Source organism: Hemitrygon akajei, chromosome 5, assembly GCF_048418815.1.
Source record: "Hemitrygon akajei chromosome 5, sHemAka1.3, whole genome shotgun sequence".
Taxonomy (NCBI): domain Eukaryota; kingdom Metazoa; phylum Chordata; class Chondrichthyes; order Myliobatiformes; family Dasyatidae; genus Hemitrygon; species Hemitrygon akajei.
Window position 1 is genome coordinate 171691404 of NC_133128.1, and position 25893 is coordinate 171717296.

General features: G+C 39.9%; 1 protein-coding gene across 1 annotated transcript in view; it reads left to right on the top strand.

The window, feature by feature from the left end:
• Positions 1-25893, top strand: part of dnah9l (dynein, axonemal, heavy polypeptide 9 like) — a 276890-nt gene that overhangs the window by 209527 nt on the left and 41470 nt on the right. The window contains 9 exon segments of the mRNA XM_073047202.1: positions 1410-1544; positions 1857-2030; positions 9747-9982; positions 19784-19906; positions 20000-20204; positions 23036-23200; positions 24891-25031; positions 25110-25280; positions 25496-25618. Of these exon segments, the coding sequence (XP_072903303.1) occupies positions 1410-1544; positions 1857-2030; positions 9747-9982; positions 19784-19906; positions 20000-20204; positions 23036-23200; positions 24891-25031; positions 25110-25280; positions 25496-25618 (1473 nt within the window).

The following is a 25893-nucleotide window of genomic DNA, read 5'->3' on the forward strand; positions in this document are numbered from 1 at the left end:
AGTTAACAAGAATACAACTTGTGTTTTACAAAAATCTTGAAGCTGGAAAATTTGAGGATGGCACTAGATTTTATACAGTGTATATTCATAGCACCTTGAATGTGGATACCGAAAATGTTAGGTGTAATGCCACTGAATAATAGATACTGGATCATTACCCAAGTTGCATAAAACAACGTTCCTTTTAAATACTTCTCTGCAATCAAGCATTTTAGTTTTGTAGGGTGGATCGTTACCATACCCTTGAATGTTGATAATCTGTAATAACGTCGCAACAGCCAAACCTGTGAAAAGGGTAGCATTTTCAGCTATAACCGAATACATTAAAATGGAGGAATCTAGTTAAATGCTGGATATGAAGTGTGTTTTAAATTGCACCTGATGATTAAGAACAAATGTACTGGGCATTTAATGTGTAGAAGGACTGAAAGATAATTAACTGGCATGCATAAAGATTCATGTTTTAGACAAAATTTTAATTTCGCACATAAATGTGCCTGCTGTAGGCAGCATTTAATCACATAGCTGACAGGAGTAACTACTTTCATTTAACCTTGACTGAAGATCATGAATTCTAACAGGTTTAATTGGATACATCATTTAACAGAATGAACAGAGCAAATTTTCTTCAATTCATAGGTTCTGATTGACATGCACCAGCAATAAGGCCTAGTACAATTAAAGCTGATCTGCATTTGTGGCCCTGGCAGACATTGCCATAGTGATGTGACACTGTTTGATCATCATGGCACCAAAACTTGATTGAACTTTCACTTGTTTTGAAAAGGGCAGCACTTCAAATACAAAGAGATTTAGAGAGAAAGCGTAGCTATTTTGAAATTATCTGCAAACATCGCAATATGCATCATTTATTCTCACTGTATGCATGATAATGGATTAAAAAGTATTTATGCTTTTCCAAATTTAAAACTATTTTAATATTGATCATAGACATAACATACCTATTTTATGCAAACCATTTAATACAGTAAAATACTTTAATCCCATTATCTTTATGAAATGCATATTTTAAAACATAAAATATCTTTGTAATATTGGTTATCTGTAAGGTATTTTTAATTATGCATGGTAATGTGTCTTCGACTAAATTTAAGCTGCGGAGGAATTGAATGTGAATCAACAGCCAGATGCTGTGACAACGTAAATTGGAACCGCTCATCACTATTTATTTTGACTTGGTGATTTAACATTTCAATTCCAAACTTTTTTCAGAAAATTATTTATCAAATCTGTTTTTATGTTGTGATACATAATTTCTCACTACTGTCATTTGTTTCCCACCCAGTTGAAGAAAATGAGAAGATTGTTGGTGCCGAAGTTAAAAGAATTTAGTGCATTGACATTGCTCAAGATATTTTTTTAAACTGCAACTACTTTATATTTTTAAGGAATTAGACGCAAGCTTGGCTGAGTTAACAGCAGCCTTTGAAAGAGCGACTTTTGCGAAAGTTCGTTGTCAGGATGAAGTGAACAGAACCAATAAGACGATTGAATTGGCTAACAGATTAGTGAGAGGACTAGAGGTAAGAACTTACAGAACTACTTAGTGCAGCGCACTAATATTTTATTTTTTCTCCAGTATTTTGTGTGTGTTGCCTTGGATTTCCAGCTTCTGCAAACTTTCTCATGTTTTAAACTTAGTAAACACCAGCTTTCTAATGAATGTTACTACAGTTCTTATATTTGAAATATTACATAGTGAGATGGAATAGTTTTTATTTAGGTGTTTACAAACCAGCTTTATTTGGGGCAAAGTATAATTAACAAGGCTGTACTAGTTTGCTATATGGATATTCATTACTGTTAAATTTTTGTCTTTTCGTTTCATGTGGTAGTCAGAGAACTTGCGCTGGGCTCAGTCTATTGCACAGTATCGTGAACAAGAAGAAACTCTCTGTGGAGATGTCCTTTTAATGGCAGCTTTTATTTCTTATGCTGGCTCTTTCTCAAAGAGATATCGCCATGAACTTGTTCAAAGCATGTGGATGCCTTACCTGAGAAACCAAAAGGTAAACATTTAACTAACCACAAATATATTTTCCTAAGGCATTTCCTGGAGCAAATATTTAGCATAACATAATTGCATGCTGAGGTGATCTTCATACTGTTTACTGCACTATAAATATAAAGTTCATATACATAAGTTATTTTTAAAACTATCAAATTGGTGGAAGTGTTGTCTCAGGAAATTGAAGCATAATTAATTGATGGGAAATAATTTTTGCATAAGAATTTAAAAAGTCATATTCCTTTGGTAGTGAAATATCACAATGCAAACAAATGTTTATTACTGTGCATTATAATGTAATTTAGACCACAAGAGCATAAGACATAGGAGATTAGGCATTAGGCATTTAGCCCGTTGAGTCCGCTTCGCCATTCCATCATGGCTGATCCCTGATTCGACTCAACCCCACACACCTGCCTTCTTACCATAACCTTTGGAAACTATCATTTTTCGCTTTAAATAGACTCATGGTCTCGGCCTCCACAGATGTCTGAGGCAGAGCATTCCACAGATTCACTACTCTCTGGCTAAAAAAATTCTGTTTGAACGGGTTGTCCCTCAATTTTGAGGCTATGCCCTCAGGTTCTGGACACCCCCACCATAGGAAACATCCTCTCCACAGCCACCTTATCCTGTCCTTTCAACATTCAGTAGGTTTCAGTGAGATCCCCCTGCATTCACTGATTTGACTTCACTGAGTCATTCTGGGAAGTAAATAAATTTTCTAAGTGAGTATTTTATTAATTTTGTTTACCCCACATAGCACCATTACAGCTGTTTGATGATTTGGAATATGAATGTATTTCTCAAGCTGAAGCCCAATTTGGAAATATCAAGCATTTATAATCTTCAGTGTGCAATTTGTGATAGTTTTCTTTCTTTGACAGATAAAGTGTTCTGTAATAATTTTCACTTTCCTCAGGATTTGGTTAGAGTATTGAAAGGAAAAGACAAAAAAAAAATTACATAAGATAATGTCTACGATATAGACTCCACTTAAAAATCATGAGAGATTCTACAGGTGCTGTAAATGTTATGCAACACACACAAATTCTGAAGGAACCCAGCAAGTCTATGGAGGGGAATAAACAGACGACATATTGGGCTGAGAACCTTCATCAGGACTGGAAAGGAAGGGTAGAAACCAGAATAATAAGCTGGGGAGTGGGAGAAGGGGAAAGAGTGCAAGCTGGCAGGTGATGGACCTTGCCTGGTCCCCCTCTCCCACCCGCCAACCATCCCGCTCACCTGGTCTCACCTCTCACCTGTTTAATCAAGCCAGGTATATTTGTGTTCCTTCTGTGATGGTACAGTAATAGGACTATGCCTTTTACAAAATTCTTCCAAAGCTGTTGTATCTGAAACTTACACATTTTTCTTGCAGATGGCAGAATATGTGGGGTTTGTAGACCAACCGCCTAAATCTTTGGCCCACCATCTCCATGCTGAACATCACGTACCTACTGTATCTATACTATTTACCAATGCTTAGTCAACGGCATTTCAAATAATCCTTCAGATGTTCATCCAGATACTTAAACGTTATGAGATTGTCTACTTTCACCAGACTTCCTGACTGTGTGTACCGGGTTCCAACCATCTTCCGGCTGGAGAAATCCTCCTCTGATCCTCTGGAAAACTTGCATCTCTTATCTGAAACATATGTCCTTGAGCTTTGGACACTTCTTTTATGGGGAAAATCATTTTCTACTATCTAAGTCCCTGATAGCTTTGCCCATCCTTCGCATGTTTCCACGAGCTCCCTGCAGATTTTAGAACCACACGATTCCTCGGGTATTCTGATTGTTCTGCTGGGCAGAGCAGGCAACGCACTGCGAGCAGCCTTCAGATGGTTCACACTCAGGCCACCCTGATGGCTTTCTGACAGGTTGTGCTTTCAGATGGCCTTTTATCTTTAACATCTGGTCAAACACATTTATGAGCAACGGAAATATATCTTAAATGAAAACGGGAATTATTGAAGACCTAACTATTAAAATAAGGACGTATGTGGTATAAATAGGGACAAAAGTGCAGAGGATTCCAGTCAATTGGGACAGTTTAGGACCAGTACATTTTGGTCCAATTAAGCGGTTCCCGAATTAGCTGAAGTTCCATAGAAATTGTTAAAAAAAGTATTTTTAAAAAAGATAAACTACCATTTAACTGAGTAACAAATTATGTTTTTAAATGAAATACAGAACTAATTAGAACTACCAATACTACTACAGTACTATAAAACAATGTATAAGTTCCCAATCGTTATCAAAGGAGGAATTCATCCAGAGTATGCTGCCGTGTTCTTTTGATTGATTGTAAATGAACAAAAACAGCGCAGACACCTAGTGTAGATAACAGACTGGTTTCATGCAATGCTTTCGACAATTGCATCCTCCAAATCTTCATTTTCATTGTCACATTGAAGTTGATTGATGATACGTACCTTCAAATTCATCATAGTTCCTAACTTGTTGAAGTAGTAAAATCATTTCATTTTCACTCCCAACATTTTCTGGCATCTCCAAGCCTGAATGCTTGAAACCACAGTGAGCAAAACGATTCTGAATTGTCTAACTGCTAATTCCCGCCATCTATCAGTGAGAAAAATCACTTCTTTTTGAACACAAACACGTGCAATTGATGTTATTCAAAAACGAATCACTCTAAGCACGATGTAGTATCTAATGGCCACAAATGTGTGCAGCTGCACTAGTAAGGAACAGTTTGGCAGCAGTCTCCTGGTCCAATTAAGCAGCATGGTGTCCCAAATAAATGAAGGGAATCCCAGCTATTTTTCTCAATCAGTTTTTGTTCTTTAAGTGTTATTCCAAATAAGTGGTTGCCCTGATTAACCGATGGTCCAATTAACCGGAATCCACTGTATATAAATTAATTGTAAGTATTAATTGTGACCAATTAACTTTCTAATGTGGGAGGAAGCTAAAGCACCTGGAGGAAACTGGTGTGGCCATGGGGAGAATGTACAAACTCCTTACAGACTACAATAGAACGGAACCCAGGTTGCTGGTGTTGTAATAGCATTATGCTAACCGCTATGCAACCGTAGCCTTTTGAGGTACTCTGTGGATCTAGCACTATCTGATACACCCTAAAAATTGTAGGTGAGCACAGATGATGAAACCATAATGAAAAAAATATCTGGCTGCCATATGCAAGTTGATCCAGCTTTTCCAGTGCCACAGAGAGTGGAAAAGATTGTTTCATCACTAAATCTGTGTGCACAGATATTAAGGCTTCTTGTTTTCCTTTCTTTCTCATAAGTTCTTTCCTATCCACCTTGTAGGGATCAATATCATAGACACTGAATCACTTTCAGTTCCTTGCTGAGGGCCAAAAGATAATGAATTCAAACTATGAAGCATTTTGGTGTCCCAACTAAGATCTGTTGACTCAAACTTGAAACTAACAATGCTGAAATCATTCAACACAGGTAGCATGTGGAAAGAAAAACTTATTGTTTCTCCCTCTCCCTCTCCCTCCCCCCTCCCTCCCCCTCTCCCCCTCTCCCCCTCTCCCCCTCTCCCCCTCTCCCCCTCTCGCCCTCTCTCCCTCTCTCCCTCTCCCCCTCTCCCCCTCCCCTCCCTCTCCCTCTCCCCTTCTCCCCTCCCCTCTCCTGCTTCTCCCCTCCCCTCCCCTTCCCCTCTCCCCTTCCCCTCTCCCCCTCCCCTTCTCCCCTCCCCTCCCCTCTCCCCTCTCTCTCCCCTCCCCTCTCCCCTCTCTCTCTCCCCTCCCCTCTCCCCTCTCTCTTTCCCCCTCCCCTCTTCCCCCTCTCCCTTCCCCCTCTCCCCTCTTCCCCCTCTCCCCTCTTCCCCCTCTCCCCTCTTCCCCCTCTCTCTCCCCTGAAGTCAATAATCAGCTCTTTGGTCTTGCTGATGTCGAGTAAGAGGTTGTTTTTGTGGCACCACTCGGGCAGATTTTCAATCTCCCTTCAATATGCTGATTTGTCACCACCTTTGATTTGGCCTACGACAGTGGTGTCATCAGCAAATTTAAATATGGCATTGGAGGTGCTTAGCCACACAGTTGTAATTGTAAAGTGAGTAGAGCAGGGGGCTAAGCACACAGCCTTGTGGTGCACCTGTGCTGATGGAGATTGCAGAGGAGATGTTGTTGCCAATCTGAACTGACTGGGCTCTGCAAGTGAGGAAATGGATCCAATTGTAGAAGGAGGTATTGAGGCCTAGTACTGGAAGTTTATTGACTATTTTTGAAGGGATAATAGTATTGAATGTGGAGGTGCAGTTGATAAAGAGCATCCTGATGTGTGTGTCTTTGCTGTCCAGATGTTCCAGGATTGAGTGAAGAGTTAATGAAATGACATCTACTATGGATTTGTCATACTGGTAGGCAAATTGGAGCGGATCCAAGTCGCTCCTCTGGCAGGAGTTGACGTGTTTCAAAACCAACCTCTCACAACGCTTCATCACAGTGGATGTAAGGGCCATCAGACTGCTTAATTCATGCTGACGCAATTGTATTTCTATGTTATATTGACTGTCCTGTTGTACATACTATTTATTATAAATTATATATTGCACATTGCACATTTAGACGAAGACATAATCTAAAGATTTATACTCATTTATATTAAGTATGCAAGTAATAAAGTCAATTCAATTCAAAATGCTACTGGATGATAGTCATTGAGGCAGGTTACCATGATCTTCTTGGGCGCTGGTGTAATCGAAGCCTGCTTGAAGCAGGTGGGTACCTCAGACTGCTGAAACAAGAGATTAAAGATATCGGTGAACTCTCCAGCCAGTTGATCAGTACAGGTCTTTAGTACTTGGGCAAATACCCTATCTATGCTGGATGCTTCCCATGGGTTCACCCTCCTGAAGGGTGTTCTCACGTTGCCATCAGAGACTGAAATCACAGGGTCAACGGGAGCTGTATGAGTTCGTGAGGGCTCTTTCTTGTTTTGGTCTAAGCGAGCATAGAAAGCATTCTGCATTAGGAAGTGAAGCCCTAGTGTCACCTATATTGCCTGATTTCACCTTATAAGAGGTGATAGCATTCGAGCTCTGCCACAACTGTTGAGCATCCTTCATTGGTTCAAGTTTAGTGCGGAGTTGCCACTTTGCCCATGAAATGGCTTTCTGGAGATCGTAGCTGCACCTCTTGTACCTTACTTGGTCACCAGACCTGAATGCCTCTGATCTGGCCCTCAGCAGATTGTGGATCTCATGGGTCATCTAGGTCCTCTGGTTGGGGAAGACTCTAAACGTTTTTGTGGGGACACACGCCTCTACGACTGTTTCAGTCAAAAGACCTTAACAACTGCGGTGTGTTCATCCAGATCCACTGATGAGTCCTTGAATATGGCCCAGTCCACCAACTCAAAGCAATCCTACAGTCGCTCCTCTGCCTCCCGTGACCACCACATTGTTGTCCTTATCTCCGGAGCCTTGCTCTTTAGCCTCTGACTGTATGCAGGTAGAGAAGGGACAGATTTACCGAGGTGCTGTCTGGACATGGAACATTAGGCACCCCTTTATGTAGTATCTGCTGTGTATTTCCAGCATTAATTGTTTTTATTTCAGATCCCTCATCTGCACTTACTCAATGTTCATAAAATAAGTGAAAACCAAAGAAAATGTGAAATAAATTTGAATGTTTTCTTACATTCTCATTTTCAGGAACATCCTTTAACCCATTTTAATTGACGTAGAAGCCAGACAGCGCAAAGCTGGTCTGTTAATTGGGATTTCGTGCTTAAACACTTTCACCCTTGGGAAATAGAATTGGGACTGTATTTCCAACACAGCCATGGCATTGCTCCAATTTCTTTGGTTCTACATCTAAAGTATATATGGTGATTCCTGGTAAGATTTCTGCCATCAAGTAGAAACCCAGAACAAAGGTCCTGTGGTATCAAGGGGGTCATAATAAGCAATCACAGTCCAGTGATTAAGGTCTTGAGCAGGTATCTCCTGGAGCCACAGTTGGAGGAGAGGAAACAAGACAAGCCTGTTGCTATTACCTTGGGCACTACCTATGGGCTACATGAAATGAAACCCAGGGAACAGCAGGCACAAGAACTGATTGAGGGATGTTCAGCATTTGGCTGCTGTGGTCTTGTAGCAGTGGCTCAGGATGATGAAGTGAAATAAACTTCTGTTTTGTATTCACCATGTAACAATAATTATAACTTTACCTCCTCTTTCTACCCATGGAAGAGATGCAGGCCTTTGCCTGACACTTTAAATTCTATCTGTGTGTGACGGTTAATACTTTTGAATTCATTAATGATACAGTTAGTCTGGTTGCTAACACTAATTTCACTGTATAAAGAACGAATGGGAAACTATACATAAAGACTAAGATCTGCATTGTCCTTACTTGACACCTCCCCAAACTAGGCTTGAAATTGTTCATCATTTCAATTTCTTCATGACTGTTACTTGGGCAAGGTCGTTGTGAGTAGTGGGTGAGTGACATTGGATGTTGGATTAATATGAGTGGGAATTTCTCTCATAATGTAGAGAATCTTGCTTTAAACAGAACTTGTTTTCTTTCTGTGTCTGTTGCATTCCAACCTCTTAAAAAATGATTGCAAATTCAGTAGAGCCCCAACAATTTGCCAAGTGATTATTGGGAAATCTTGATGATTAGACATCTGAATTAACGTGTGATGTTTGCTGCATTTGCCATCTACCTGCCGGCACATCAGTTACTGAGCCAACACCCTCCAGACCACTCTCCAAGGCCCCAGCTCCCTCCTCGCCCCAGCTACCGTCTCGGGCTCCAGTTACCCTGCTCCCTGTCCTCTTGGTTCCTGCACTCAGTGACTGTTTGCTGAAACCCCAATTCCTAAGCTGGGGCTTTATTTCCTGCACTCATTAGTCTCTCACTGAGGTATTAATTCCTTGTCATCCTGTCTGTTTGCTCAGGCTCCGGTTCGCACTCTCCTCATTCACTCATTGAGGCTCCAGCTCCCTTGTTCCTCAACCACTCACTGCAGTCCCAGTTACCCCAACTCTCTGGGCTCTTGCTGAGGCCCTGATTTCTGTGCTCTCTTTGAACCAACTAACTTAATTGGAATTTTAAAACTTTTTTTTTAATGTGAATTTAAAATGTTGGAATGTTCATTAAATAACACCCTCAATTGTCTGGAAAATAGTCATGCTTATCAAAGTTCTGAACGTGCCAGATTAGTTCAGTTTGGAGGACAACAGAGACATTTTCACAGCAAAGGAGTTTTCAGCTATCATAAAGTCACTACTTTTTTATATTAAGGACTTAAAGTAAAGCACCTCACTAAATTAGTATCTTAATCACTGTTGTACCTGGCTGCATGTAGAAATTGTAATTTTGACTTAGAAAGCACTAGTCGTTATTCTGGTGCATAGGTTGTTAAAACTGGCAAATGTTATAATTACCTCAGTTAGTAATGATAGAAGAATGCAGTTCAAATGGATATATTTTAGATCAGAACAAGGTAGCTTTATTTTAAGTTGGACTAAAATATTCATTGTTGAAGTACTTTGCTTTTGTGAAGAAGAAAAAAATTATGATACTGTTAACTTCGATAACATGGAAAATTCTATGATAATTTTTGGAAATATTCTTGTTTAAGTTTTGTTTGTTTAAAAGTTAACGAAATACAAAATAATTCTATTAAGTTTTACTACAACATAAAATTTGAACAAGAATCAATCTTAAATATTCTTAATGAATTTGCTTCCTTTGCCAGGTTCCAGTTCCAATGACCGAAGATTTAGATGTTGTTGCGTTACTAACAGACGATGCAACAATTGCAACCTGGAACAATGAAGGCTTGCCAAGCGATAAAATGTCCACAGAGAATGCCACTATTGTTTCTAATTGTGAACGTTGGCCACTCTTAATTGATCCTCAGCTCCAGGGAATGAAATGGATCAAAAACAGATATAACAGCAATTTGAAAGTTGTCAACTTGGGACAAAAAGGGTGAGCTGACAGCAGCTAAATCTGCAAACAAGATGCAAAGAAAAAGTTTTTTTTAGACAAACAGCAATTATAGAAAGGAATAATCACTTGCATTTGAACTATCTTTATTGCACTTGTACAGACAAAAGGATCCTTTACTGCCTTTGTAACAATGCTGGAGTTGATTTTACTTTTCCAAGAGGAAATTGGTTTAGTGGGATGGGAAGAGATTATTTCTGCCTGGAGAACACTGGGGGTAAAAGATCATCTTAATTTGCAGGTTACCTTTTGTACGTGATGAACAACAGCTTGAAGACCTGTCCCTGATGTGTCTTTTACCAATTTAAAGACTGAAATTTTGAAACCTTGCAAGCTCTTAAGGACCTTATGTAACTTAAAGAGTGTTCAATTTTGTGCAGAAAGCAAAACTTCATGTCACTGTAGGTGTGGGCAATGGCTCAAAGCAAGAAATGCTTCAGTCAATCCCAAGGGCTTTCAAATATATTGTTATGAAAGCTCAAGGGATACATTCAGGAGAGGAGAGAAGGCATCTTACTTTCAGATGAATTGGAAGTGCTTGCACTATTGAAACGGATGCATTCATCGGGGAGGCTTTAATATTCTACTAACAAAGATTCTAAGTATTATGCAGTAGAATAGTTCTTTCCTCTGTTATCATCAGTAATTGCTGGAAATGAATTATGGAGAAGTTGGTGGAGCTGGTGTGCCAGAGAGGATTAGAAAGAGATGATGATAGGGCACATAACTTTTTTTGAGTGGGCTGGTGTCTAGCAGATATCTTGGAGGAGATTCTGGGGGAGGTAGTCTGCTGAGACAGTTGATGTGGGGAAGAGTGATCAAGGTTGGATGCTGGAGAGAGAATAGAGATGGAATCAGCTTGATCCTCCAGTGTACCTCAATCCTTAGGTTAAAACTGGCTTCATGTTTTCTTAGTCCTCTGATCTGCTGCAGGACTTGGTACATATAATGCCAAACATTGTCTGATGTTACTGCGGTTACTTAGCAGTGCTTAGGTGCAAGTTTGTACACAGGAGAGCTGACAGCAATTTCTCCCAACCCGTAAATCATGTTTCATTTCCAAGCAAGATGTTTGCACGATGCTGTTCACAACTATGGTGATACCCACTAGAATGGGGTTCTTGAGGTGCTCCCCAGGCAGCCATCAGATGTAATTTTTGACACTCATGGTGTCACATTGAAAAGAAATTGTAGAAACATGATAAAATATGAACAAATGTTCTGTGTTGGATCATTCTTACTGTCAATCACTTTGACATTCCTCCCACTGCTTAAAATGTCTGTAAATTCTCCTCTGGTGGGAAAAGATATATACATGACATCTGATTTCATGATACATAAAAATTTCTTCTGTCATAGATTAAGGGAAACATTACTTTGAAACCTAAGAACATTAGATTCATAAAGTAATAGCACAGGGACAGACCATTTGGTCTGACTAGTCCATGCTGACTACAACATCCTCCTTGCTTGTCCCTGTTGCCCATAACCCTCCAAGTTCCTCCTCTCCGAGCACCTACCTAAATACTTAGTGAATGTTGCCATTGTATTCTCCGTGACCACTTCCTACGTTCCCGGTACTCTCTACCCTCCGTGTAACGGGGTTACCTCTCGGGTCTCCGTCTCTTCCTTCTTGTCAAAATGGTGCCAGTCAACCAGACGACCAAACAGCGACGTCCTTCAGACGGTTCACAAAACTACTTTTACTTCTTCTTCTTCGAAATATGATTCTACTCCTAAGCCGCGTGCAATTGGAGCCTGTGATTTACATTTTGATGGTGTGTTTTTGGACCAGTTGAGTGATCTGGCACTTTGCTGTCTCTGAGGGAGCTTGGTGAGGTTTGGAATGGAGAGTGTGGCCTGGAGGACAGCACTAAATTGAACTGAATTAAACTGAACATTCCTAGACGGTTTCAAGGACTCTGTGGTTTGATGTTTTGTATTCTGTGTGCTATTCTCTCGTTTTTTGCAATTCGCATGACTTGTTTTTTGCTCATTGGCTGTTTGATATTTTCTTCCTTTGTTTCATGGCTCTCTGCAGGAAGACAAATCTCAGGGTTGTACACTGCATCATACTTTGATAATAAATCTACTTTCAGTCTTTGAAGATCTTTGAATCTTGCATCTGTGCTCTCTAGTTTTAAACTTCCCAAGCCTGGGAAAAAGTCTGTAACTGTCCAACTGGTTCAATTTATAAAACTCTGTGAGGCCGCCCCTCATTTTTCTGCACTACAGAGAATAAAGATGGCCGGCCTCTGAGAGTAACTCAAGTCCCCGAGTCCGGGCAGCATCCTCATAAATCTCTTCTGCACCCTCTCCAGCAAATCTCCACGCACACAAGTGTGGCCTCACCAATTGTTGTGGTGCAGAAGTGAAAGATGTGAGGTATGGGAAAGCAAGAGATGCGATGGTGTCAACAATGAGAATGAATTGAGAGGAGAGGAAGAATGAGGAGTAAAATAGGGCAGTGATTGACCCAGTGATCTATTGATCCAGGCCTTTCAATCTCTCCATGTGCTTTGACCTTCACCACCTAATTCTAAGCACTTTACCTCTTTTTTAAAAAAAATCTAGGCCAGGTGGAGGCAATACCCTGATCTGCTCCAGTCTATCACCATCCAAAGCACTTTTCCAGTGTCAGTGACCCATAGAAAACATTGCTGCTTGTATCTGAATGAGGTTTCTCCCATTTCCCCTTTTTGAAAAATAGATAAATGAATGTTTGACTGATCTAATCAATTTTTTTTTGGAGTAAAAGAGAAGTTTGAAAAGCTTACTGTGGATGTCATCCATGTGGATTGAGAAATCGGAGCAGGGCTAGGATCTCTGGCCCTTGAGTCTGCTCTGCATCCTCTGAGATCGTGGCTCATCTTGTACCTCCCAGCACCACCCCTGATTCTTTTGATATCCAGCAATTTATTAATTTCAGTTATGACTGAGTCTCCACATCCCTTCAGCAAAGAGAATTTGAAAGATTTATCGCCTCCAGAGTGAAGTAACTTAGCGATTTTCAGAAGATGGTTGCTGAAGTCCCACACGAAAGTTGGAAAGCGGTATTCAGTAGCGATAAGGAAAATAGAGGCTTATGCAATTAAAAGATCACCAGTAGTGTTATCATGGAAGGGAAATCGGCTTAAAGACAGGAAATAGAGAGTAGTTGTGATCTACATGGGAGGACCTTTTTTTAAAAGAGCTAGCAGTAATGCATGATATGAATTTGATGCATTGCTGCATCAGTGACTGCAGTTTAATTTGAAAATTGTTGCCCTCAGTGAAGTCTGTTCTGCTACATCTTGTCAAGAATCAGAATCATGTTTATTATTACTGACTTGTATGATGTGAAATTTGTTGTTTTGCAAAGCATTAAGAATTACTACAAATTACAAAATAAACAGTGTCAATAAGGTAAAGACGAAGCTGTGCTTATAGGTTTGTGGTACCTTCAGAAATCTGATAGCAGAGGTGTCGAAGCTTTTCCTAAAGTATTGCGTGTAGGTGTTCCGGCTCCTGAACCACTACCTGACGGTAGTTACGAGAAGAGGACATATCCAGGATGGTGTGGGTCCTTCATAATGAATGTGCCTTTTTGAAGATACCGCTGATGCTGAGGAGGGTTGAGACCTTGATGCAGCTGGCTGTGTCGTCAACCATCTGCAGCCTCTCGTGACCTTGTGCATTGTGTCTAGGTGATCATGCAATAACGCCAAATAAAAGAATGGAGAGCAGCTTGGTTTGAGGTTTGATGCTCGTGGGAGTGACCAGTGGCAGAGATCCAGTGGTCCTGAGCTTTCTCTTGCCTGAGTGAGATCATGACTACATATATGCATAAAGAGTTAAATTCATAATTTCCTGTCTGTAAGTAACTAATAGAATTTGATGTTGATGAGTAGTTTTGTTTAGGCTCATTTCTTTAATGTGGAGTAGTATAGATTGCATTTTCAAGAACTGAGCTGCTGCTGTTTTATTCTCTTCACACTTCTAACTGGTCTTTGGCAAGCCAGCTCAGGGCTGTATACATTGGCTTGGTTCGTAATGAAGAGTGGCCCAGGAGTGGCAAACACGAGTCTGTCTATTCGGGAGCCAGGGTTGGATCAATCTTCATCTGGCATCTTGTCCACAGATGTTCCAACATGGGTCGACATGAGCTGGCATCGCCTGATGGAGTTCTTGAAGCTTGGAAGCCTCCATACGATGTCAATGTGTTGATCCAGGTCATGGAGGAAGAACTGAGTGTAGCACATAGTATGGCCCTGATGAATTGGGAAGGTTAGGGTTACGTGCTGAACAAATTGAAGCAGCAGCCTATTGATGATGGTATATGAGGATGCATTTGGCCTCCACACAGTGATTGTCAATAGCCAGCAGGGAGCAGTGATTGATTTGGCAGGAGGAATGGGAACCGGAGTGATGGGGTATTTGGTATACAAGTAGATGCAGTGTGTAGTGGAACTGTGAGGAAGCACAGGTAGATGACAAGGCAAAATTTCAGTCAGTTGGATGAGCTGAAGTGTAACATGGGGGCAAAATCAAAAAGAATGATGAATACAGGAATGAAGGTGTTATATATGAATGCACGCAGTATATGGAATAAGTTAATGATAAGGTATTTTGGCTATGTAGAACAGTCCTTGTTCTAAGCCTTCCCTGGTAATGCTTCCTAACTCTTCCTGCACTACATTGACACTGCATTGGTGCTGCTTCATGCACCCATGCTGAGCTCATCTTTTTTTTCAAATTTGCTCCAACTTCCACCCAGGCCTTAAATTAATTCGGTCTATATCTGACACCTCCCTCTCCTTGCTTGATCTCTTTGTCTCCATCGCTGGAGACAATCTGTCTGCCGACATCAGAATCAGGTTAATTATCACTGGCATGTGCCGTGAAATTTGTTAACGTAGCAACAGCACTTCAATTCAATACATGATATAGAAAAAAAAGCAAAATAAAATAATAATAAATAAGTAAATTAATTACAGTATACTTATATTGAATAGATTAAAAATCATGCAAAAAACAGAAATAATATATATTTAAAAAGCGAGGTAGTGTCCAAGGGTTCAATGTCCATTTAGGAATTGGATGGCAGACGGGAAGAAGCTGTTCCTGAATAGCTGAGCGTGTGCCTTCAGGCTTTTGTACCTCCTACCTGATGGTAACAGCGAGAAAGGGGCATGGCCTGGGTGCTGGAGGTCCTTAATAATGGATGCTGCCTTTCTGAGACGTTGCTCCTTGAAGATGTCCTGGTTACTTTGTAGGCTAGTACCCAAAGTGGGGTCAACTAAATTTACAAACCTCTGCAGCTTCTTTCGGTCCTGTGCAGTAGCCCCACCCCATACCAGACAGTGATGCAGCCTGTCAGAATGCTCCCCACAGTACATCTGTAGAAGTTTTTGAATGTATTTGTTGACATACCAAACCTTTTCAAACTCCTAATGAAGTATAGCCGCTGTCTGGCCTTCTTTATAAATGCATCAGTATGTTGGAACCAGGTTAGATCCTCAGAGATCTTGACACCCAGGAAATTGAAACTGCTCATTCTCTCCATTTCTGATCTCTATGAGGATTGGTATGTGTTCCTTTGTTTTACCCTTCCTGAAGTCCACAATCAGCTCTTTCATCTTATTGACGTTGAGTGCCAGGTTGTTGCTGTGACACCACTCCACTAGTTGGCATGTCTCGCTTCTGTATGACCCATCGGCACCATCTGTGATTCTACCAACAATGGTTGGATTGTCAGCAAGTTTATATATGGTATTTGAGCTGTGCCTAACCACACAGTCATGGGTATATATAGAGCAGAGCAGTGGGCTAAGCACACATCCCTGAGGTGCACCAGTGTTGATTGTCACCAATCTGCAGATTGTGGTCTTCTGGTTAGGAAGTCAAGGATCCACTTGAGGGATCCATCTTTTATAAACTAACTGATTCCCATGGCTACCTTGATTATATCTCTTCCCAGCCTGCCTCCTGTAAAAATGTTATTCCCTTTTCTCATTTCCTTTGTCTCCACCCCACATCTGTTCCCAGCACGAGGCTTTCCTTTCCAGGACATCAGAGATGCCCTCCTTCAAAGAACAGTGCTTCCCTTCCTCCACCATTGATGCTACCCTCACCTGCAAGATGTAGAATCCTTGTAGGTTGAGTTAAGAAACTGCAAGGGTAAAAAGACCCTGATGGGAGTTAGATAGAAGCCTCTGAACAGTAGCCAGAATGTGGAGTATAAAAAGTTAGAAAAAGCATGTGAAAAAGAAAATGTTATGATAGTCATGGGGGATTTCAATGTACAGATAGTTTGGGAAAATCTGGTTGGTGCCGGATCTCAAGAGTGAATTTGTTGAATGCTTATTAGATGGCTTTTTGGAGCAGCTTGTGGTTGAAATCATTGGGGAAAAGGCAATTCTGGATTGGATGTTGTGTATTGAACCAGATTTGATGAGGGAGCATAAGGTAAAGGAACCCTTGGGAGACAATGATGATCATATGATAGAATGACAATGGAACAGCAATGGCTGGAGTTTCTGGGAGCAATTCAGAAAGCGCAGGGTAGATACATCTCAAAGAAGTACCGGTAGTAGTATTCTAAAGAGAGGTTGAGGCAACCATGGCCAACAACGTCAAAGACAGCATAAAAGCAAAGGAAAAGGTATATAATATAACAAAAATTAGTAGTAAGTTAGAGACTATAAGACAGGAGTCAAATTAGGCCATTTGGCCCATTGAGACTGCTCCACCATTCAATCATGGCTGATTCTTTTTTTGATTAGGGGGATTGGGAAGTTTTTAAAAACCATATAGGCAACTAAAAAGCAATAAAGATGAAATATGAAGGTAAGTAGCCCATAATATAAAAGAGGATACCAGAGGTTTTCACGGATATATTAAAAAGTAAAAGAGGCAAGAGTGGATATTGGGCCCCTAGAAAAAGACATTGAAGAGGTTGTAATGGGAGACAGAGAAATACTTGATAAGTATTTTTGCATCAGTCTTCACTCTGGAAGACACTTGCAGTATGCCAGAAACTCAGGATTGTCAGGGGACAGAAGTGAGTATTGTTGCTATTACTAAGGAGAAGGTGCTTGGGAAGCTGAAAGGTCTGAAGGTAGATAAGTCACCTGGACCAGATGGACCCCAACCCAGGGGTCTGAAGGAAATAGCTGAAGAGATTATGGAGGCATTAATGATCTTTCAAGAATCACTAGGTTCTGGAAGACTGAAAAATTACAAACATCACTCCACTCTTTAAGAAGGGAGGGAGGCAAAAGAAGCAAAATTGCAGACTATTTAGCTTGACCAGTATTGGGAAGATGTTGGAGTCGATTATTAAGGATGAGGTCTGAGAGTACTTGGAGTCATGTGACAAAATAGGCCAAGGTCAGCATGGTTTCCTGAAGGGGAAATCTTGCCTGAAAAATCTGTTAGAATTCTTTGATGATATAACAGGCAGGAGAAACAAAGGAGAGTCAGTGGGTGTTGTTTAGGAATGATGTTGTTAGTGGATAATAGAAGATTGGCTGATGGAGATTTTCTGGATGCTGCCAGTAACTAGTACTATTCTGCAGAGTTCAGTGTTCTTTTCACGTTACACATCACTGATTTGAATGATAGAATCAATGGCCTTGTCACCGAATTTGCTGACCATACAAAGAGAGGTGGAGGGGAAGGTAGCTTTGAGGAAGCTGAGGAAGGTGTCTGCAGAGGACTTAGAGTAGGAGAATGGGTAAAGAAGTAGCAGTTTGAATATGGTATAGGGAAGTGTATAGTCTTGCCCTTTGGTAGAAGGAATAGAAGTGTAGACTTTTTTTCTAAATAATGAGAACATTAAGAAATTAGAGGTGCAAAGGGATTTGGGAGTCCTTGTGTAGGATTCCCTGAAGGTTAATCTGCAGGTTGAGTCTATAGTGAGGAAGGCAAATGCAATGTTTTCACTCGTTTTGAAAGGACTAAAATAGATAATGTTGTGGCTTTGAATGGCATTGGTCAGATTGCACTTGGAGTATTGCGAGTAGATTTGGACTCCTTATCTAGGAAAAGATGTGCTGGCATTGGAGAAGGTTCATGGGAATGAAAGGGTTAATGTATGAGGACCGCTTGATAGCTCTGGACCTGTACTCACTGGAGTTTAGATCAATGGTGGGGAGGATCTCATTGAAAGCTATCAAGTATTGAAATGCCTAGATAGAGTGGATGTGGAGAAGATGTTTTCTTTAATGGCGGAGTCTGGACCAGAGGGTCTAAACTCAGAATAGAGAGGCCTCCCTTCAGAGCAGAGATGAGGAGGAATTTCATTCGCCAGAGGGCGATGAATCTGTGGAGTTTATTGCCTCAGATGACTGTGAAGTCCAAGTCATCAGATATATTTTAAAGTGGAGGTTGATAAGGTTCTTGATTAGTAAGGTTGACAAAAGTTAGTGAGAGAAGGGAGGAGAATGTGGTTGAGATGGGTAATAAATCAGTCATGATGGAATGGTGGAGCAGTCCAGATGGGCCAAATGGCCTAATTCTGTTCCTATGCCATATGGTCTTATGAAAGGTGTCAGACTAAAAAAAGACTGAGTAGAAAGATGAGAGGCAGATGATACAATAATATGTGAAATGATGCATTTTGGCAGAATGAAAATGGATAGCAATATAAACTAAATAGCACAGTTTTAAAGCATGTGCACTGACAGGTGATCGGCACACACGTTCCAGAAAAAGGGATCACACATCGATAATGTGAATGGGATCATCCATTTATAAATAGAGGTCTGGACTAGCAAAGCAGGGATGTATAACTGTTTGTTCTACAAAGGGAGATTTATATCCAGTTCTGTTCATTGCTCTTCAGGAAGAAGTGAAGGACCTTTAACATATAGAAAACAATTACCAGATTGATTCTATAAATGGGGGGTTTCATCTATGTGTTGAGAATGGGCATGCTGGAGTGATTCCGTTAGGAAGAAAAAAAATTGGAGATTTCATCAAGATGCACAAGATTATGACTGGCTTAGGTAGGCGAAATAGAGAGCTCTTCCTATTTGCCAATAACACAAGGATCAGGAACACAAATTAAAACTTTTGGGCAAAGGATATGAGGGACATGCAATAGAAGGAATTTTATTCAGAGTAATTGCAATCTGGAATTCAATTTGTGTGAAGGTTGTGTGTCAAAAACAATTTGTACTTTCAGAAGAGAAGGGAATTGTGAATGCTTGTAATCTTGTAATTTGATGGGCACTAATGTGACTTCCTATTCTAAATTTGTTTAATAACAATAGAACATAGAATAGTACAGCACATTACAGGCCCTTCAGCCCACAATGTTGTGCTGACCTTCAAACCCTGCCTCACATATAACCCCCCACCTTAAATTCCTCCATAGTCTAGTCTCTTAAACTAGACTAGTAGTCTAGTATATATGTGCATTGTCTAGTAGTCTCTTAAACTTCACTAGTGTATCTGCCTCCACCACTGACTCAGGTAGTGCATTCCATGCACCAACCACTCTCTGAGTGAAAAACCTTCCTCTAATATCCCCCTTGAACTTCCCTCCCCTTACCTTAAAGCCATGTCCTCTTGTACTGAGCAGTGGTGCCCTGGGGAAGAGGCGCTGGCTGTCCACTCTGTCTATTCCTCTTAATACCTTGTACACTTCTATCATGTCTCCTCTCATCCTCCTTCTCTCCAAAGAGTAAACAAGCAGCACTTTTGGTTTGTTTATGTAGTTAATATCCTGTTTGCATCATTAAACATACTGTGGATATCGGAAATCTTCCACTGACAATGTTGTGTTCCATTTAATAGGTACATGGATGTTTTAGAACAAGCACTTGGTGTGGGAGACACTGTTTTAATAGAAAACATGGAAGAGATGATTGATCCTGTGTTAGACCCTTTACTTGGAAGGAACACAATTAAGAAAGGAAGGTAACATTAGATTTTAATCAACACTGTCTGCAATTTATGTTTATATAAAACACAAGTACAGAAATATAATTCAGCTAATTATTACTTTTAAAGGTTCATTAGAATTGGAGATAAAGAATGTCCATTTCATCCAAATTTCCATTTGATTCTACACACCAAACTGGCTAATCCTCATTATAAACCAGAAATACAAGCACAAACTACTCTAATTAACTTCACCGTCACCAGAGATGGCTTAGAAGACCAGATACTTGCAGAGGTTGTGAACTTTGAAAGGCCTGACCTGGAACAACTGAAGGTAATCTGCTTGTTGATACCTTTTTGAACACCATCCACAGAACTAAACAAAATGCTTGAGAGGTTTAGAGGTAAGGCAGCATCTATGAGAGGGAACCATTAATTTGAAAATAGTCTGCTTTTGTACAAAAGGTAACAGTTACAGAATAAGAGTGAATAGATTTAATTTTCAAATTCACAGTCAGTACAAAAAATAAGCAAATGAACTTATTCTTCACTTTTCTATTGTATCCAAGAAAAGAAATTGCTGTCAGTGAAAATATGGAAAAGTGAAATATCTTAAAACCTGATCAAGCATGGTAATATATCACGTGATGGGCGTAATTATTTGAGATTACTGTCATCTCAAGGTTATATTGTGAGTGTGTCCATTCGGAGAAGTTTGGGTCTGTTTTGCTGTGGTCTGTTTTTGTAGAATGTAAGATGTCAGAATGGATCCAACATTAATTTAAAGATAGAATTTTGTGAGTGAAATTGCTAATTTAGGGTCAGGACGGAAGTGTAATGCTATTGCAGCGCTGGTAACCTTGGTTCAATTCCCGCCACCATTTGTCAGGAGTTTGAATGGTCTCCTCATTGCCGTGTGTGGGTGCTCCGGTTTCCTCCCACAATTCAAAGATATCTGGGGTAGTAAGTTAGTTGGTCACATGGGTGTAATTGGGCGATGCAGACTCATCGCCTGTTACTGTGGTGTATCATGGGAGAGTATCTCTATTTTCTGTTTGGGAAGAAATGGTGCACGTGTGGAAATTTGAGATTTAATGAATGAACACAGTACAAAAAAGAGCATCACTGTTCAAACGCTGCTCTGGAACTATTGGTAGGATGGGAAAATGTGCCATTTTTATGAAAAGGTGAGGAGATCAGCTCTGCAGTCCACCAAGATCTACCTCACTTTTTACTGCACATTATTTCTGTTTTGCATGAATTTTACTCTAAATATGCGTAATTTATTTATTCTTCCTCTTCTATATTATGCATTGCATTGAACTGCTGCTGCTAAGTTAACAAATTTCACGATACATGCCGGTGATAATAAACCTGATTCTGATTCTAAAGATCTAGGGAAGATGCTCGGAAATACAGCACCTCACAATGATTCCAGGGATTTTGCTACTCAAGTACAGTGTGGCTTGTTCCATACTTGGAAGGAAGCAAAATATCTACAAGGGCCTCCGTAATTTCTTCTCTAGCTTCCCACAAGCTCCAAGTATGCACTGGGTCAGGCCTTGACGATTCATTATCTCATCTCTGCTGATTCCTATCTGGCCGAGGCAATACCACTCATTTCACCCCCTTTTCCTTAGCTTCCATTGATTTCTCACAGACAAAAAAAACTGAAGAGAAGTGTTCAGAATAAACCTCACCCATATCCTTTTATTCCACATACAAATGGTCACGCTGATCTTTAAGGGTTCTTATTCTTTTCCTAGTTACCTTTTACTTTTCATGTACCAGTAGAATCTCACCTTGCCTGTCAGATCTCTCTACTATCTCCTTTTTGCCCATCTAACTTCACTCTAAGTGCACCCTTACATTTCTTGTACTCATCAGGAGATTAACTAGTTCGCAATTAGTGTAGAGCAGCGTATGCCTCCCTCTTTACCCTAACTAGAGCCTCAGTATCTCTTACCAACCAGGGTTGTTCAAACCTGCCAGCCTTGCCCTTCACCCTAACAGGAACGTGCGGGCCCTGAACACTTCATATCACACTTTCGAAAGCCTTCCAATTGGCAGACACTATGTTCCAGCAAACAATCTTACCTGGTCAACTCCTGCAAGATCCCACTAAATGATTCAAAATTTGTTCTGCCCCCATTCAATACCTTACCCTGTGCACTGGCCACATCATTCTCCACGAGTACTTTAAAACTAATAGAATTACGGTCACTGGACCCAAAGTACTCACCAACAGGCATTTCTGCCATTTGACCTACCTCATTCCCCAGGAGGGGTGCTGCATCCTCTCTTGCAGGCCCCTTTATGTATTGATAAAGGAAGCTTTCTTGGGCATACTTCACAAATTCTACTCTGTCCAAGCTTTTTACACGATGGTTGGTCCATGGAAGTTAAGTTCTCTCACTGATACTATCCTATTCTGTTTACAACTAGCTGAATTCATGTTGTGTATCTGCTCCTCCCTTTCTCACTCACTGCTAGGGTGGGGGCCTATAATACAATGGCATCATACCATCCCCTTCGTTTCCAAGTTTAACTCATATGGCCTCATTGGTTGATCTCCAAGAATATCATCTGTAATGACTATTATTATGTCCTCTTTCACCAGGAAGGCAACTCTCCCTTTCCTCTCTGACCTGCATCTTTGTTAGAGCTGGTATCTACCAGTCCAGCTATTCCCTCAGCCACATTTCTGTTATGTCTTTGATATGCTGCAGAATCTCTATCTTGACTTAATCAGTCATCTCAGAACCCACAAACTAGAATGAAAAGAAGTTACCCTTGATGCTGAAGGACTATCTAAGACAAAGAAGATATTATTCTTCAGTCTAATGTTATAAATTGTGTAATAGCATATTGAATTACTATCAATTGAATATAATAGGAACTGATGTTTCACATTTTAAATGTTGCAGTACATTTAGACTCTTTGCTATCTCAATGAAATAATTTTTCTGTAAGTATTCTACATGGTGTTAAATTACTATCACCATAAAAGTGATTCAGCACTCAAGAAGTCATAACTGACAGTGCTATAAATCTAAAACTGCTAGACCACCATTCCTATTACTTGTGAAGCTACTGATGAAATGAAAATTATGTTGCTACTCAGTTTATTAGAAATAGCATCAGAGAAATCCTTTGTTTTCTTAGTCTGACCTCACCAAGCAACAGAATCATTTCAAAATTGAGCTGAAGTTACTCGAGAATGAATTATTAATACGGCTCTCAGCTGCAGACTGGAATTTCCTTGGAGATGCATTACTGGTAAAAAATCTTGAAACCACTAAAGATACAGCAGCTGAAATAGAAACGAAGGTACGGAGAAGCCGATGAACACAATATTAAGGACTTGTTGCTAGAAGTTTGTTCCATTTTCACATTGCTTAAACGTTTCATAATGGTGTAAGGTCTACCAATAATTATTACTAATCATCCACCCATCATTTTATAAAATTGTAACTGCCACTCAGAATTCCTTTCTTTAAAAAAGATTAACCTTGTATATCTTCAGTATACATAGACAATCAAACAGTGAAATTCTTGTTTCCCAGTGTCTGGCCAGATCATACTGTCTAGAAGTTGAACTTCACGGGATCCTAACCTATGCTTCTAGTGCTATATTCTGTCCATCCATCTCTAGTAATTCTTGTCTCCATGCTGCCTCAGCTCATTTACCACTAAAGCCCCATTCATACCTTGTCATTTCCAGACTTGACGTTTTCAATATGATCTTGAACAAATTTCTATCTGTCTTCCATTAACACTAGTTCATCTTAAAACCAACTATCCATATCATTTCCATGCCAAGTGAGCTCATGTCCCTGTTATTCTGCATGGCCAGTTGTTCCAGTGTGTCAAATTTAAAATCCTGATCCATGTTGTTTAATTCCACTTTGTCCTTCCCTCTCTGTAAACTTCTCCATCCCAGTCTTCTCCAAATCAGTCTTCTCCTTTGAACCTCTGACTTTGACATTTGCTGCATCATGTTTTCCTTCTCCTTATCTCATTGCTAAGAATGCCTGGATTCATCTCTGAATTTTCACCCTTCAGTCTACTCCATGGTGAGTTCCTCTTTGAATTCTTCTCTTATGGCCAAACATTTTTGCCAACCGTCCCAATATATTCTTTTAATTTAATGGGAGTCTAATGATGAGAACTATAGTACTTAAGGAAGTGTTGATGCAAAAAGTGTTGTAGAGCCATATTTTTTTTTTAAATAAACTTTTTTTATTGTTTTCAAATAGTTACAGAATAAATGTGTATGAGAAAAAAAAATGTTACCCAGCCCCCCTCCCCTTAACCCCTCCCCCCTAACATCCCTATTAAAAAAAAAGAAAGAGAAAAAAAAAGGAATGCCTGGATATTGGAGGGTCCCCACACGCTCCACGGAGTTCGTAATAACTTTAGTGTATGCATTTATTTCTTTCCCCAAGTAACCAATTATTTCATCTTCGGAGCACCTATATATTTAATCCTGTCTTTTGTAAATAAGGGCGCCAAATTTTCAAAAATGTTTCATATTTATCTCTTAAATTGTAAGTGATTTAAAGTAACATTTTTGTGACCCATTGTTTCACTTAAACTAAAGGTAATTTTGGAGCAGAATCAGTTAGAAAATAGAGAGTCATCAGGGATTTGCTTTAATGATATTTTCAGGATATTTTCACACATCAGAAAGATGCACATCTCAAATCTATTCTGTACTTAATTGTCACCATGACTGACTTCAGCAACCTTGAGTTAAAGAGCAACTTCTCACTCCTGAATCTCAGTCCACAAATCCCTTTAAAATGAATATGGTTGGGTTTAGGCCAAGGGCAGAATCTGAGGTGACTGGGATCTGATGTGGGCAGTCAAGCAAGGATACGTGCGAATATTGGCCTTTTGAGCCAGGTGTCAGTATGCCAGGGCACAAACCTGAACATTCTGAAAAGACCGGGAGATCGACAGTTGCTTAAAAATGTTTGATGCCGCACATTAATTGTTATTTTTTTTCTCTGCGTAGGCACTTGAAGCTAAATTTAATGAAGCAACAATCAATGAAGCTCGTGAACATTATCGTCCTGCAGCTGTCAGAGCTTCACTGCTCTATTTCATCATGAGTGACCTAAGCATGATCAATCCTATGTACAGATTCTCACTCAAGGTTAATATTTCTGTGCACTATTTATACATAACCTTTTCACAGTCACAATAAACAGCTAACAATGTAATTATCTTTTAGGCGTTTGCTGCTGTGTTTCGCAAAGCTGTACAGCAGGCTGAAGAGTCTGGTAACGTTCATGTGCGGGTGACTAATCTAATTGATGCAATCACATACTCAACCTTCATCTATGTTAGCCGTGGATTATTTGAAAGGGACAAACTTACCTTTACAGCTCAACTGGCATTTCAGGTGTGCATTTGAAATGTCTAACCGAACACTGCGTGGCTCTTTTTGTCTCAGAAATGTTAATGACTTAATCTGTAGAGTTTTGATATTCTTATATTAGGAATACCAGGATTAGGAAAGTAAAATGTTGACAGTGTGGATGGATTAGTTGTAAAATTAGATATTAAATAATCATTCATGTCAAAATAATAACATTGATTCTAATTTTCCTTGTCTAGCTTTTACTTTTGAAAAAGGAAATAGATGCCCATGAACTTGACTTCTTGCTCAGATTTAATATTGACCATAATTACGACAGTCCTGTGGGCTTCCTGTCAAACGCAGCATGGAGTGCAATAAAGGTATACGCTTGTATCTTGCAGTTTTGTTTATTTGCAAAAAGTATAGCAGAAGTAAATAACATAAAAAATTTTAAAGAGAGTTACTCACCAGTATAGTTTTGTCAAAATATAATCAGCAATTCAAAATGCCATAACTCGGTTGGATTTGGTAATAAAACTGTAATTTCATTATTGAAGATAATGGTGTTGATCTTGTTATGAATTATGCTCATTATCAAGTTAGAATACAGGAACAAAGAGGGCCATTTTCATGGGACCCCATCCTGAATGCTATA